We start from the raw sequence: 16,820 nt of genomic DNA, 5'->3' as shown, positions 1-16,820 counted from the left end.
TATATTGGACAACACACAATGTGTAGTGAGACATAAAAGTATCACAGGAAAAGTGAAATTTAAGAAAACCTTTTGGAAAACAAGGATAAACAATTCGATCTTTCAACAGATCAGGTCTGAGTTATCAGAGAAATTAAGTCAATTATGACTACGTCCTAAAAATGGACAGGAAGTCTTTGTTCACTATCAATAACAATCAAAAGATACTAAATGCATCAAACTATATACGACAAATACTTGAAGTACAGTGAGGTATATCAATGTCTGTTGCATTCAGATTTGTTCATGCAACATGCATGACAAGATGTTCTGTTTCTTAACTTGACATATGTTTAAAAAAAGAACAGTTAAAGTTTCTGATCAAAATGATCAACAACAATTTGAGGATTACAAATGTAACCATAGCGCTGTAATCTGCCAATACATGAAGTACAGAGTATTATAATTATAATTGCAAATTCAACCAGATTTGGTTCATGCAACATGCATGACAAGATGTTCTCTTTCTTAAATTGAAAGATATAGTTGTTGTCATTTCCTCAGGACATGTCATCTTGCATAAAGAAAATGAACAAAACCAACTTTCTGTACAAACAGAAGAACAAGTTCTTAGTAATTCAGAAGAATTCACTTCCAGTAACCTTTGACCAATATGGTAATCTCAGTTTGTCTGGTAGTAACTCCAGTCTGTAGGGGTCTACCACGGCCTCCAGGGGGCGCTGTTGACTGGACTCTTCTCTTTGGTGATGCTGGTCTGGACTGTGGAGCTCAGCAGAGAGAAGTCAGCCTCTCTCAGGTTCTCATCAGAGGAACACTGCATCTTGTTGATGTGGTTCAGCAGTCTTCTCTGCTTTTCATTCTGCTGCTGCAGTCGTCTCAGGACACAAACTGTCATCTACAGGATGTCTGCTTTCTCCAGCTTGGAGTCTGGCTTCTGTTTGAGGAACTCTGGACCCAGGAGAGACTTGATCTGCTCAATGCTGCTGTTGATTCACTCTCTGCATAACTTCTCCACCAGAGGCTTTCTGAGCTGCAGAAAGAAAAATAAAGTCATTAATAATCTTATTCTGGAGTTTAGGTTTGGCTTGAACAAAGACAACGATTGAAGGACAATATTGAAATCTTGTTGAATCTTGAATTTACCTTGTGGGTCAGAGTGTGAGGCTCCTGAGAGTTGGTCATTGCTGCAGTGATTGTAGGCGCCATGTCTGGATCTCTGTGATGTAGAGGTCTCTGTAGAGAGAATCTGATCTCTGCTGGCTTCATCCCTCCTATTTATAGTCCCACATCTCCATATGAATGTGTGGGTCTGGGTCTCACTGCACTTTCTCACAGTCTCAGCCAATCAGAAAGCACTGTTTGGCAATAAGGAGTGCAGCAACTCAATAGTCTTATTGCCCCAAGGGACAATGGTTAGATCCCAGGGGAACAGGTGGGGGACTGGGGGGGTGATGGAGAGAGACTCACTGAGCTCTGTGTGAATCTGGGAAAGTGGTGACCCTGTAGAGAGCAGATCTGCTGCCTGATGCTGGGATCAATGACTTTCACTGAACACACGCTCATCATCTCATCACACTCATAAGGGGAAACTATTTACTGTGTATATTTAAATTCGAGCTGGGATAAGCTAAAGTGTAAAAGCTAAGCGATATTTCATATTGGTCAATTCATTCACGGAAAAAAATAATATTTAACTGTTATAACACTCCATTTGATATTGATTTGATTTATCCTTTGATATAATCTCTTCATTCATCTTTTTTGCAAACAGAACGAGAAGATGTTATAAAGTAGTGTGATGCCTATTCATGTTACTTGAACTAAACCCACCCTAATAATCATGCATCTGTCCAGATGTGGTCTTTTGACACGTGCCTTGTAGTCAGCCTGAGTAGCACGTTGAGCTCAGTTTCCCACACTGACTCCCTGTATGATCAATGATCCACAAAGGGACTCCTCTGACAGATGATGGCTGTGTGTTGTTACAGAAACTGAGGGTGAAGTAACCAGCCATCTGGAGGGAAAGGACAATCATTGGCTGCTTGTAGTGTTTGAAATTTGGGTTAAAAAACATCATCTATGTAAGTATCGCCTAAATTAATCAACATTTCATACATTTCGAACCTGTATTAATTATCATGTTTTATTACTGATCAATAACTTCATCAGAACTAATTCTCTATACATGAATGTGGGAGGTCTCCTGGAGGGCAGCTGTTTCCTGAAGTGTGCCAAATCCCTTTGGAGAATTACTTGGTGCTGGTGGTGTGGGTGGACGTCGTTCACACTCAACTCTGTCCTCCAGAGTTTTAGTAGTAATATTCATTTATTTGTCCCCGAGGGGGAAATGGGTTGCAGCACATCACAAAGCATTTAAAAAGATAAGACAATACGTTACTGACAACAACATAGACACAGATTAAAACGAACAGACATAAGAAAAACAGATATCGGCAGACATGACAAGGGGCCTAGGCCCTCATTTGTGAAAGGGGGGGGGGGGGGGGGGGGGGGGGCAGGGCCAGACCAGCTGGGTAAACAGTGCGTCCTAGTCATCATTGATTCAGGAGTTTGATGGCTTACATAAAGTGAGGAAAATAAACAATCAAAAGATGACAAATATCACATTCATTCACCAACAGATGGCGTGCAGTGACTATTAAACTTATCAAAGAAAATTGTGCCATAAACAAACCTTTTACAAATAAGGCAAAAATATTTGGATCTTGCAACAGATCAGTTTTGAATTATTATCATCAAAACAAAGTTGTTATGAAAATATTTCCATAAAAAGAATAGGCAATGTTTCTGATCAAAATAATCAATAACAACCAAAAGATTACAAATGTAACCATAGCACTTTAACATGAAGTACAGTGTATTAAAATTATAATTGCAAATTCAATCAGATTTGGTTAATGCAACATGCGTGACAAGATGTTCTCTTTCTTAACTTGAAATATATAGTTGTTGTCATTTCCTCAGGCCATGTCATCTTGCATAAATAAAATGAACAAAACCAACCTTCTGTACAAACAGAAGAACAAGTTCTTAGTATTTCAGAATTCAGGAGAATTCACTTCCAGTAACCTTTGACCAATATGGTCATCTCTGTTTGTCAGGTAGTAACTCCAGTCTGTAGGGCTCTACCACGGCCTCCAGGGGGCGCTGTTGTATGGACTCTTCTCTTTGGTGATGCTGGTCTGGACTGTGGAGCTAGTCCCACATCTCCATATGAATGTGTGGGTCTGGGATTTGACCAACCACAGTGCTGGTCAAAAGAAGAGGGAATGCTGAGCTGCCACCTGCTCAGTGGTCATATTAGAAGGGGACAATGGTGATATTTCAGAGGAACAGATGGAGGGTCGGATCAATGCTTTTAATGCATCACACAAATGCATTGAACCATAACCATTAAATACAGTCAGAGTAAAAGACTCACCACATTGTAGGGTACAAATTACTGGACGGATTACCAGCAACATAATAAAACATCAGCGTGAAATATGTCTGGAGTGTTTACTTACAGTATTGGAAGTTATGGAACTGCAACTGGATATGTGCGTTTATTGAAAGTGTTATGCCTTAACTTTTTCACCAGAAATGACCAAGAATTATAAATTATATTTAGTTATGATACCACCTCCTTCCCTCTCAACCTCTGTCTCTTGATGGCAGAGTTCTTGATCATGTGTCCCTTGGGGGGGATCAGTGGGTCACTTTCCTCCTCGTTCCCACACTCTTGTCTGTCCCCTTTGTCTCATTGTGTGAGGCCAGGTGTGTGGCAAAATAACCCCACTGTGTTTGTTGACCACTGCATTTAAAAATGGTTATAAATCAATTACAGTTGTACGTAATGAAAAGACAATTATATTACATTTCTGTTTATTGTACAGGTTTGTGTTTAATCCTGGCGGGATGGTTAAGCATTGTATCAGTGCAAATCCAAAAAAGGATACCGTAAGCTACTTCCCCTTTAGGATTTTTAACATTTTGCTTCTTCATTTGATTTGGTGACGTTTAAATGCATTGATCATTAGTAACCTCTCTGTTTTTAACTTAAAGTTTGCTAATATTATTATTAATTTGTTTTACATACAGCATCTATTCGAACCTTTGCGACACATGATTACAAAAAAGTTAAAACGCCAATGACTTATGTAATGGTTAATAAATCAATTACCAATGTATGCTGATATACTGTATGTTCAACTGGTGTTGGTTCACACTGTTAGACTTACTGACATACTGCTCATGAATAATTTGGCCTTTACTGTTCATATCTAAACATTAGGACCTACCTAATGTCAGAAATGTTTTATTAACCTATTAATCAAAACACAAAAACACAGTGTCATAGCTAATTAAAATCTCTTTATTACAATCACATGTACATCATCATATTCCAAAAAGCTTGCTGTTGTGAAAAGTACCCTTGCACAGACAGATGGAGGTGGTGTTGCAGGCTGGATGGAAGGATTGTCAGATGGAGTGAAACAAGTGTTGAGATCCCCAGCAGCAAGTGTCTCTGCTCCAGTGTGCTTTTAATTTCACATCACATGAGGACAGCAGTTCTATTTTCAGCTCTTAGTGTCCTTGTGTAACGTAAGCAAAGAGAGTGAAGGCGGGGGCGGGTGAAAAGGAAAAATTATTTCTTCGTCATCCATTATTCAGACTCTTTGAGTCACAGCCGGGAGAGAGAGGGGAAATGTGGAAACATCAGATTCCACATATTTTCTCTCTGAGTGTTTCAAACAAACAGTTTGACATTTCTGTAAATTATCTTGTTTTCTGCCTTCTTTAGCTTAGACTTAGAGGATGGATATCAGTTTCCTCTCTGTGATTCCAGCACAAAGACTGCTAACCTAGCTCAGTCTTTCAAGAACTCCACAGCTGTCTAATTTAAACAAACAATTTGCTTACTTAATCCTAACTCTACCATGAGGAAAGAATATTCTGCCACTACGCCCAGCTTCGCCTGGTTCCGGATCTCTGAAATTAATATCTTATCACATCTCTGATGTTCGGATATTCAAATATGTCTGGTTTTGTTTAGGTATTTTTTACTAATGGTATTAGCTTAACTTGGAAAGTAACCATGGTTACCATTTCCTACTAAACATCACCATGTGAATTGTGAGCATGTTACCATGCTGATGCTGAAAGCACTGCCAGCACTGTTTAGTTTTTAATACAAATATTTTTTACCATTTTTTATATTGATACACATGATTAATTATTAAGATTAAACATATAACACTGGCTGTTTTTTGCCACTAGTATTCCTGCTTACCAATGCTAAACATGTATGGACCTATCCCTGTATACCTTATTCCTATCCCCCATACACAGAGATGAGACTGATATCCATCTAAATCATCTGACTCTGGAAAAGACAGAGAGAAAGAAGATTCATCTCAAATGTTGTAGTGCTCCTTTAGGCATTACAGTGTCAGTGAGCCTACTTATAATTCATGGATGCCACATTTAACATTCAGAACTACTTTCCATGAACGTTGACCATATTGTGAGTGTTAAATGTACTAATACTACAATAATCTCTGTGCTGTATACACAGCCTCCATAACACATACTGTATAACCCTACAGAGTCACATGATAAACCAGTGGAGGTGTCTGGTGGCACCAGCATGTCCTATTACTAACTCAAACCTCTTCTGCACCTTCTGACAAAATCAATATGTACATGTCATAATGACACAAAACAACAATAAAATTCAATTTTGCCATTTAAAGACACAATAATATTCACATTCTGTGTTCACTCTTCGAAAATGGTAAATCAAAGTTTCTTCAGCTTTTTAATAAATTAAGTAGATTTTAAAAGTCATAAAACATTGGTTTTGAAACCACCGCAAGAAACATATTGAAATATGTCCAACACAATGACAATAAACATATTTTTTCCTTCATAAATCACTATGATAGTTTATAAAGAAACATCAACACACAGTCGTTCTATCTACGGTCGTTCCACTGGCCTTAGTCCCTGGTACAGAAAGGTAGGGAAAACGTTTCGTATAAAAAATGATGTGCAAAAAGTTGTTTTCTTAGGTCCCTCTCATGGAAAACGATGTAAAGAAATAATGTAAATATGTACATAACCGTTGCTCTTGACATTTTGATTCTAGGATTACTGTGCACTTGCGGTGACTCGTCATGTTTGTGCATCTGTTTGATTTAAACGAGTTACTGCATTTTGATGGACACCTGACAGGAAGTGCATACAACAATACTGTCATTGTAAAAGTAGCTTGAGGTATTATTGCACATTTTCCCGAACTGCAGACTGGAATCAGTAGATTTCAGATGTACTCACACTGTACCTGCCTCTACTGGAATGTCGACAGCTGACTTGAATGATGTCTGTCCTGACTGTACAGATGCTGCAGCAGCCTGGACAAACTAACCTATAGTTGACTTGCAGTTTATCTTCTTTCTTTGAAATTGTCTCCACACAGTCAACGCATCACTTCAGATTTGAGTAAGCATGCATAAGCTGTTACCTGGGTAGGTAGATCTGTAAACATCCTGCCAACAGTAAAGACACCAGCAGGAACAGGGAGCCTTGTGCCATGAACAGAGAATCTTATGCTGCATTCATGCCATGTCGGCTGAAAATTAATAATGACTTTTGTTAGTACAACATCACACATTATGGTGCTTTCATTGAGAAAATATTTTAGATGTATCATTTTATCTTCCATCAAATTATTACAACTCAGTGGTTGGCGTTAATGTGTTTTCCAACTAGAACAGCAGCTGATTTCATACATGAAAGCTGTGGTCGAATCTGTTTTGTGTGGCACATTGTTCCCCATCCCTGATCTACATGGTTTCACTAGTGTTTCATAACCTAGTAAACCCGGTTGCGTTTTTCCTTTCCGTTACAAAAGCTCACTGGACTGATATTTTAATTGTAAACAGAGTTTCTATAAAAACCATTCAGGATTTTAATATCAAATCTCAGTTGTCATTGTCTGCATTGCTACAGTTGATGTGTTCTGTGGCCCTGATGTAAAAGTATTCATGGGTGATCGATCATTAGTGCACAGCCAGGTACATCACGCAGAACAGTATTGCTCCCCGAAATCTCATGGTCTGTTTGAATATTTCATTTTGTTTTTCATTTTGTCAAAGATTCTGTGAAATAAATGTAGCATAAGATGTAGCATGAAACACATGATGCAAACATACACGCGTATCTGACCTTGTTAGTTTTTTTTTGTCTTTACAAGCATCATGCACTGACACACACATTTTGTTCCGAGTGCTGTACAGTGATCATACACCCACACATAAAGCTATCAGTTGAGGTGATGTAGTGAGTCTCTCACACATATTCATTAAAGGAACAGTCCCACATTTCTGTAAGTCGTCTTGTTTACTGCCATCCCCACAGTTATATGAGAAGATGTTTATCAGTTTCGTCTTTGAGCTTTAAGTACAGAGAAGACGAGGACCCTTCTCTTCTTTAGAAGATGAACAACATTTCAAAAATACTCCAAAAATGATAGAGGCAGCAAGCTGAATAGCACACAGTGGCACTATGCTGTTGGTACGTACTTTATGGACAGTCATGTTTTGAGGTGGCATACTTGTACATACAACCATAGAGGGGTGATGTGCGGGACCTTTTAATACTATCTAAAGTGCATGGCCAAGTACATTTAGGGTGTGCCCTACTCCACTTTTGTTATTTAAAAAGGTGTATAACCTGGGCGCAAATTAAGGTGCAAAGAGGTTGTATTAAGTCTCTTTTGCGACTTTGTGCAGGGTGTAAGAGAATCATTTTGTTTCAATTAGACAGGATAGGAGTTTGTTTATTTCTACAATAGATTAAGCTAGGCTTGAATTTCCTCCCTGCCATCTGCCTCTTTGCTCAGGCCATTTCCTGGAACTATATGTGTACAGGTCACAAAGAAGAAACTGATATCCATCTAACCATTGAGTTAGAAAAGACAGAACAAGAGGAATCACTCAAATGTCGTCGTGTTAGCTTGACATCACACTCACACAGTTATATTTAGACGTGGTGCCCATGCAGTTAGACGGTGGTGACCGTCAGCAGGGAGCTGGTACACAGCCTGTCCTCATTGTTCAACCTGGTCCCATGAGTCAACAGCTCCTCTACTGTCGTCCAGTCATCCAAAAGCTTCCTGTTCCTCAGACGACTGAGCTTCCTCTGACTCAGCTCCAGCACCGTGTTGCACCTCCCTTCTGCAAAAGCTCCGCCTCCTCTGTTGTCCAGCATAGAGCCTTCTCCAACCGAGACTCCTCCTCCTCCAGCGATGGTTCCTCCCCTGGCAATGGTGTCTCGTAAAGTCGCTCCTCTGGCCTGCATCTGCTGCTGCTTCTGCTCACGGGCCAACAGAAAGTGTTCCCTTCTCTCCATGCGACTCCAGTAACGACCCATGAGCATGTCGGTATTGGTCTCCTCATCTGTGCTCATTCCACTGCGTTCATCCGCTAGCTGAGACGCCCGGTCTCTTAAGAGCTGGTTTCTGGAGACCCTAGAGGTTGTATTGGGTTTGGCGATTGGATTAGGTTTCAGCTGAATACCAGAACAGGGATTAGGACTTGTATTCTCATTTATGTGTCCTTTCTTTGTATCCCATCCAACTGCACAGCCAGCCCCTGTGTGGCCCTCCAGGGTGCTGTAGAGACCTCTTCCTCCCCCGCCACCCTGAGACTGACGGTTGGCAGGTTTCGGCCAGGTGTCGTTGACGTCACCAGCCTGAGGAGGGTTGACTAAACTCTGCAAGTGCTGCTGCTCTCTGGCTCGCCTCCTCACCAGCTCCTGCTGCCTCTCTCTGTTCATCTCTTCCTGAATCTGTGCCTCCCTTTCTCTCTCCCTTTCCCTCTCTCTCTCCCTCTCCAGCTCTTTTTCATGAATTTGCCTCTGTTGTTCCAGTTCCCTCTTCATCTCTCTGTCCCTTTCAGCCACCAGTTGCTCTGGCATCATGTTTCTTTCTTGCGAGTGCCACCAGTCATGGTGAGCGATCTGTGCATTAGCGTTGTTGTCGTAGCATCGCTCATGGGTATTGGCACTCCTGATATGCCCTAAAGCATTGGGGTGTTGTTGTGGTGGGAGGGCCAGGGTTGCTGGGTGAGAAGCCATCACACCAGCTACTAGCTCACCTTCCTCTCCAAGGCCCGGTGGCAGGACGTTATGTTGGGGCACACCTCCACAGTGATGCAGGGTTTCTGCACAGTAGGAGGGGGAAGATGGGTGGCTGGCCCGGCGGCGGTACTCCTGCGGAGGAGGGCGATGGTGCAGAGTTCTGCTTCTTCTCAGCATACCTACTGAACTGGAGCCCTCGTGGTGCTGCTGCTGTATGGGTACCAGTGGTCTCCTGTGGCTGGAGGGGGTGCTGCAGGTGGAGAGGACTGGGGCATTAATTCGTGAGACTGCTGCATGGGCGTGGGAGGGGTTGAACAGAGCTCCACTGCTGGAGCTGTGACGGTTCAGACAGGGCCGGTCAGCTTTGTGGAACTGGACCGAGGAAACCCTGAAAATTCAAAAAGTGAAGTCAAAAAGCAGCATAAGAATATGTTGTAGGAAATAGTTCAATCAGAAAGAGTTCAATCTAAAAATACATTTTCTTCAGATACGTCTATTTCAGAAGTTATGAAATTCTGGACTCATTTGTTTGGTGTTCTTCGTAGATTACAAAGAATATTAGCTTCAAACATACAAGAAAACCTTTTTAATAATTGGTTTAGAATGAAGTAAATTGTGCTACACATGGTCAAGTTTAGACTGCTTTTTAAACCAAGAGAATTACATTTAATACTAGGGGAATAACCGACTGTTACTTTGTTAAAAAAACAATAATTTATAATTGAAGCAAAGGCAGACAAAGTCAACAAATTCCTAAAGGGTTACTGACATCTTATTTTTAGCTCCTCACTGTTGTTACTAAACCACTGACTATGAGTGTTTCCATAGAAACCTGGTGTTACGTGGCTACATTTTTAGGCTTTGAATAAGGATTTAAATTCAGGTGCAACTGATAATCTAATTTTAGACAACTCTCTGTGTCTTTTCAGCACTCTGACCAAATGTCATCTTCAGTCTCAGATGCTGAAGAAATTAAATGTTTCTTGTCACACCGTAACTGTCATTTCTTAGGGGCTTCTACCTGAAAAGTCCTCGTGGTGGCAGATCAATGATGGACCCAGTGCCGTCCTCCATCTCGACCTGCAGGCGCTGACACTGAGGCTGCACGGCCAGCGCCTCAGGGATGGCCTCCAGCAGCTCCCGGTGGCTCTTGGGGCAGCTGTCACGCCGCTCCCGCCTCTCGCAGGCTTCGCCCTGATGCTGCAGCCTGGCGTTGTACAGCCGCATGCGCTTCTCCAGCAGCCTCTGGAAGTGCCTGAACTCCCCGGTGCTCACGCTGTAGAAGCCCGAGTCACTGAGCTCCGAGGAAATAAAGGACTCAGAGGAGGGAGAGCCGCCACCTCCGAAGCCACCACAACCCCCTGGGGCGAGGTTCCCATGTGAATGGCAGTCCTCCAGGCCTCCCTCCTCAGTCTCCAGCCCGGAGAGGTCCCCCTGGTGGATGGAGCCATCAGTCCAGCCCAGACCACTGTCCAGCTCATGGTGGAGGGGCATGAAGCCCAGCGGCTTCTCCATCATGAAGTCCTCGTCATCAGTCTGTAACAACACACATCTTGAGTCCAATGGTAAGATCCCAACAGCAATACACTAAATAACAGCATGCTTACATATTTGATCAGGATATAGTCCCCCCGTACCTTTTAAGTGACAACTAAATGCGTTATTTTAGTGTCAGTTCTGAAACTCCAGTATCTTAATCGGCAGTTATTAAAATTACAACATAAGCTATTAGATATAAAGCATATACCTGACTTTGGAAGCCGTTCGGTTCTTCTAAGTTTGCATTGCAACATCCCATCAGGCAGTTCTGTCCCTTTTGTCCACGACCAGTCAGTTCTGGGTCTTGAGGGATCTATGATAAGAAACAAAGTAAATGAGAAACAATACGAAGCTTGTGTATGTTTATGGCTTCTTCATTTATTATTGATTGCAGGAATTCTTTGTCAAATTTGGACTAAACTGTTGCTGAGGCCAAAGTGACATCCAATATTTGTGTGCAAATTAATACAGTTCAATTTTAACATTTATATTCAATGTGTTTATTTCTGGTTCTTAGTGTCACCTTATGGCTGATGTCCATTGTGTCCCGTGGGGAACTGGACAGGTAGCTGTACCGTCCTGCATCACAGTGATCTTGTGGCAGAGCAAGATGGCTGTAATAAAGTCTGAGAATGGAGAAAAAAAACACAGAATGAAGACCAAATTATTAATTTAGAATCCTCTTACTTATTACAACTTAATATCCTAATATACTGCTTTTGTCCATCCGATTGATCTAAATAACTCTTACATACTAACTGCATTGCTGATTAGTGCATGATTATTATAACATTGTACTGGTCTGTTCACAGAGCTGATTCCTGGTTTGGCTGTGACCTGATTTACTTGTAGTTGTCGTTTAAACGACACAAACTTAAATACTTTCCTGACTTTTTAGAAGATGTTCAAATTTGTAGACATTCATTGAAAATTGTATTTGTTTTTAAGCGGTTTGAAGTGGCAGCTAACAGTTCTCCACAGTAGTCAGATCACTAAGCTGTTTTGATCCTTATCACAACATCTTTCTGTTTGTGTACCTGTCCTGGTAGGAGGGACTGGAGGCGTTGTGCCCCGCCCCCATCATTGGGAGTGGCAGGTTAAGGTGCTGCAGGTTGAGAGGTAGAGGCTCCCAGATTCCCCTGTCTGCCTCGGTGCCACACCCCCTCTGACCCTTGATCTGCATGGTGATTGGACGCTGAGTGGCCGCCAGAATCCGCAGAGCATCGCGCTGGCTCAGGTTTGCAAGACTCCGCCCACTCAACTGAGAAAAACAGAGCAGGGTAAAGGAGGAATGGCATGTTAGCAAACAAATTCCCATTTCTGCATTCGGAAGACAAAGTTGACATGATCCTCTTATTGAAGCCATGTTTGATTTCACCTTAAGAGTTAAAGTGCACTGTTCACTATCCAGTTTGTAACAACAGTCAACAGTTGGTGGCTGTAATGCTAATAAGCTGTGACTGTGATTGCTATTTTCTAGGCAAGTGGGTGGGGCCTAGATACAGCAGCTCCACCCCTTGATTACTAATCTAACTCTTTAAATTAAGTCACAGCACAAGTTGGCATTGCCCATATATGGAATGTTGGCTTCAGCTTTGTACAGTAATGAAACGTCATCCATCTATTTATACAGTCTGTCACAAAAATAGATAGGGATTTTTAACAATTTATGAGTCTGAGGTGCCAGAAAGACTTTTTAAAGTATTTCATTAAATAAGTCATAAAAGTACTAGCTTAAAGAGGCTAAAAAGCACCTTAAAGATTTAGAGTATGTTCTCTGTGAATTCAAAAATACCAAAAACGTACTGCCGTTAGACATTTCTCAAGAAAACCTGTATAGGGAAAAAAATAATTCTGAATCTTTAATGGTATAAATGTGTCTTCTCATGGCAACTCTGTTGATTAATTTGATTTGTTATTAATTTAAAGCTTAGGTAGGCTACTTTGGAGACACTTTGCAAGTATACTAGATTTGAAAAGTAAACAAACTTGCCTTGAAAGCCATCCACCTAAAATACATTAAAGGGCATTGCTGAAGTTGATCAATACAAGAATTGTCCAATCGATCCGTAACAGGCAATTTCCAAAATCATAAGCGGGACGTATATATGTCAATATTAAAAGTAATGAAACTCTAAATGACCTCCATCAAAGTATGTTGACTCCATGCACAAACAGTGAGGCTCATTAAACTGGCATTCTCTCCAATGTTACATTAAGTATGCTTGTATAGTCTAGGTAAGAAAAAATGACCCTAGTTCTCACTTGTTTTATGACTTCAGTAAACATTCTCCTAATGAGTTTGTGGTTAGTTTGTGTTAAATATGTTTGAGTAAGATAGACGATAAAGAAAGGTATGCTCTAGGTGTGGCTACCTTGTGATAGACAGACTGCTCGTTTTACGGTTTGGGCCCTCGTCCAAACACGTTTTCTTCTTACAACCCCCAAACTTTCACAGTGTGCTTACAGTTCTTCATAGTTAATTTAAGAATATTGGTCACCTATAAATGTCCTAATCAGGGTTTAGTTGTTCTTTGTTCCACAATCTTGATGACAGTAACCCTGATGCTTTCATGGTGATATTGCCAGGGTAATGTCAGTTTGTGGCTGTTGTGGGAGTTTGACCCTTAAGGAGGACTAAAAGCCAACATAATTCCGCCTCTGCAGCACCACTGTCTTTAGAACTTTGCCTGGCAAGTTCAACAACTTAAATCACAAGTAATGCTGTGGTCCAGTTATGCAATGTGAGAAAACAGCATCACTGACACCACGATCAAATTTTAGCTACAACTCTGCCATTTTAACTGCACTTCCAGTCCTTTTTTATAAGTGTGATCACAATACGGGATGAAAACTCTGTCTTACTTGACTTAATGCAATTAGTTCAGGCACAGCTCTGCCTGCAGACAGATGGTGGATTTTTTGCTATATAACAGTGGAATTTCTGGCGATTTAAATCAAACATGATGAATATGAACATGGTGTCCATGTTTCCAGTAAAGGGTTAACACCTACGAGCTATCATCAGTCTCATCCTGTTTCACACACGCACTCACATGCACACACATACATACACACACACAAACTCACACACATGCAGCTCAGCAGCATTCGAATTAGACGCATGAACAGTATTGTTACATCCAGCCCATCACATCCATGAGTCACCCTCCGCTACATTCAACCAGGCACTCATGTACACTCACAAAAACACACACACAGATAACATGAGCTGAGAAGTACAAAATGGCACCTGTGTGTGGATACAGAAGACAGCAGCTAAACGACTGTGAGCCGTCAGCAGATGTAGATGACAAAATAAACCACATTCTCGCACAGGAGAAGACAATTCTCCATATTAAAACGTACAAAAATAGTCATGAAATGTTAAGATTTCAAGATGCATAAATTAGGTTTCATAATACACACACAAATGCAGAGTCCTTGAAAAATCATAATATTAAGCCATTTTGCATCTGCATTTACACGCGCATGCTTAAGCACACGATCACACACGATCACACACACACACAACTGAACTGTTCTTACATAGCTTATCTTCATCTTCGAATGAGACGTCATTTATAACATTAAGGCAGGTCTTTTGATGCTCACCGTTTGGTCCCCCATCCACGGTCCAGAGAGCCAGCAGCCCATCGTCACGGCAACGGAGGACGGCTGCCTTGGCTCCTGCAAAAATCAACGATGCTGCTGCTTCCTCCAGCAGATCGTTTCCTCCTCCTCCTCTTCCTCTTCCTCCTCCTCCTCTCCTCAGTTTGCGCTTCACTATCACACTCTCCTCAACATCTGTCCTCACAATCCTCCCTTCTTCTTCTTCTCTTCCTAATTTCAGTCTCTTTCTTTTTTCTTCTATTTCTTAAGCGTCTCTATTCTCTCCCCTCCCCCCCTTCAGAGCTCCAGGTTTTAGCATCCTGCACTCACCCACACATACACTCATGCATGCATTCGGCTCTGCAAACATAAAAATATGCGCAGGCTGACGTTCAGAGATGGTGAGGGAAACACACGCAGTCACAAGGTGAGGATGGTGCCTGATTGGTGGCCTGCTAAGGATCATCAGCCAATCAGAGGCAGTGGTCTCCCTCTGGATGTCTTCCTCCCTGACTGAAACTCCTCATGAAGCCTCGACGTGTGCAGGAGGGGAGCCTGTGCTGCATCGATACACACAGTAACAGAGGAAACACACCATCCATCTTACAGCTATCCCCCAGGATCCTCCGGCAGATGCTGAGCAAGGGTTGCTGGGAGATGTAGTCCTTCATGTCTAGCAGAGGTCTCCTCCTTCAGATTGTGTTCAGTTGTATTATGGAGAACTTCAGTACACACAAAAAAGAGTGATCAGAACTGAACCCGAGGATAGTCTGTGATCTAAACAGACCTGTGGAGCCTTGATACTATATAAGGGTGCTGTCACACTGATATCATAGTATAGGTCCATTGTTTTCAACACTTGAAGTGGACCAAATAACTGTGTTTAAATATAAAACATGATTTTTCTTCTTTTTTTTTTAATGGACTAGCAATGAGCCAAGAAATCTTTAGGCCAAAATACTTACCAGGCAGGCAGCAAGGGCAGCCTGCTAAAATGATAACATGTCTCTGCAGTCGGGAGGTGTCTTCATGTGTTTAATGCCGGAAAAAAAAAAATATAATAACAGGTCAACAGTCGTCACAGTACTCTGTTAACTGATTGGCGTGATGGTATTTGCTGGCTGCGATTTGTAGCTGAATGCCGCTGGCCGCTCTTTGCCACCACTCTTTTGGTTTCTGCATTAAGAAACTGTCAGATGGTACAAACCGTTATGCTCACAACTACAGGGATAAAGAAATTGATGCTTTGTAGGAATTATAGCAGGTGTTAATGACTGATTCAAAAGCACTTTATGCTGATGAGTCTTCAACAAAAATCACAATAACACAGTGAAGCTCATTTTATCTATAATCTTTTTCCCCCCAAGTGCTTCAGTTAAATGCACTTCTTATTGTGCAACTTGCCAGTATGTTTACGCAGCCAACATATCAACTATTCTTGACGACGTGAAACACTAATGTACAATATTGTTCATATGTCAACTATAGGGTCACTCCATTTTCCTCAAGGTTGAAATGTATGTGACGACTTGCCCTATTTTGCTTTTCGGAGATTTCCTAGAATCCACTTTAAAGAGGCCCTATGGGATTTTCTGTGGTGTGTTTATATAGGTTTTTGTGCATGTACATCATCTGCTAAGGCTAAAATCCCAAAATACCCTCCAGAGGGAGTTTCTCTCCCACACAGTCCCCCCCTGCCTGAGGCGCCACCATTGCACTCCCTTGTTTGATAGTTACAAGTTTAAAGTGATTTAAAGTGGGTCTTAAGGCTTTTCTTAAAATCCGAGAGTGATGCAGAGGTCCTTATATTTTTTGGGATGCTGATTCCACAGGCGTGGACCCAGGGAGGAGAAGGTGCGGTCTCCCATGCTTGCCATTTTTGTCCCGTGGAACAGCAAGGAGATTGGAGCTGGCTGACCTGAGTGTGCGTAAAGTTTTTAGTTACAGTAGTTAAGTGGGGCCAGTCTGGTTGATGGCTTTGTAGACCATTATGAGTACTGTGTAGGTGATCTGGTAGGTTAGAGGGAGCCAGTGCAGTGAGTGAACCAAGGTAATGCTTTTTTCAAAAGCAAAAAAGACTCCAGAGACTGCTTTGGATATAGTTACTATGCAAGGACAAGAACTAGAAGTGGTTACCTGTTATAAATACCTAGGTATCTGGCCTGTGCTGGACTATGGTGATCAGATCTATATGAATGCACCTGCCCATTGCCTGGAAAAGTTAGATGCCGCCTATCACAGTACACTGAGATTTACTACTAACTGTAAAGCACTTACTCATCACTGTACCCTGTATGCCAAGGCAGGTCTGCCTTCACTAACTGTACGGAGGCTCAGTCATTGGTACATGTTTATCTATAAAGCCATGTTGGGTAAACCACCAACCTATATATGCTCTTGATCTCACAGGGAGTGGCAAGTAGCTATTGCCTGAGATCCCAGGATGTGTTTTGTATTACATGTGGCAAGTGCTAGGACTGTTTTAGGTTCTAAAGCTTTTATGTGTGCTGCTCCTCTAGCTTGGA

General features: G+C 41.7%; 1 protein-coding gene and 1 pseudogene across 2 annotated transcripts; both read right to left on the bottom strand.

Moving 5' to 3' along the window:
- Positions 1-221: 221 nt before the first annotated feature.
- Positions 222-1,266, bottom strand: LOC307041608 (transcription factor HES-1-like; annotated as a pseudogene). Its single transcript, XR_013810660.1, has 2 exons — positions 1,144-1,266; positions 222-1,030 (listed from the first exon to the last, which is right to left on the bottom strand). The product of XR_013810660.1 is annotated as a transcription factor HES-1-like (transcript).
- A 3,088-nt stretch (positions 1,267-4,354) lies between these two features.
- LOC307039114 (uncharacterized protein) lies at positions 4,355-14,937 on the bottom strand. The gene is made up of 6 exons (XM_079680924.1): positions 14,299-14,937; positions 11,721-11,944; positions 11,207-11,309; positions 10,892-10,996; positions 10,166-10,680; positions 4,355-9,532 (listed from the first exon to the last, which is right to left on the bottom strand). The coding sequence occupies exons 1-6, from the start codon at positions 14,338-14,340 to the stop codon at positions 8,068-8,070; spliced, it is 2,454 nt and encodes an 817-aa protein (XP_079537050.1). The 5' UTR covers positions 14,341-14,937; the 3' UTR covers positions 4,355-8,067.
- Between the last annotated feature and the right edge of the window lie 1,883 nt (positions 14,938-16,820).

This window comes from Notothenia rossii, assembly GCF_949606895.1.
Source record: "Notothenia rossii genome assembly, chromosome: 5".
Classification (NCBI taxonomy): Eukaryota; Metazoa; Chordata; class Actinopteri; order Perciformes; family Nototheniidae; genus Notothenia; species Notothenia rossii.
This window is presented reverse-complemented; position numbering and strand designations above follow the sequence as displayed.

Excerpts from the sequence above, each read along its gene's own strand:
- LOC307039114 (XM_079680924.1), bottom strand. The coding sequence starts at position 14,340 with ATGGGCTGCTGGCTCTCTGGACCGTGGATGGGGGACCAAACG. Across the intron at positions 11,945-14,298 it reads CGTGGATGGGGGACCAAACG|TTGAGTGGGCGGAGTCTTGC; the intron begins GTGAGCATCAAA and ends TGTTTTTCTCAG. Across the intron at positions 11,310-11,720 it reads AGTCCCTCCTACCAGGACAG|ACTTTATTACAGCCATCTTG; the intron begins GTACACAAACAG and ends CTCCATTCTCAG.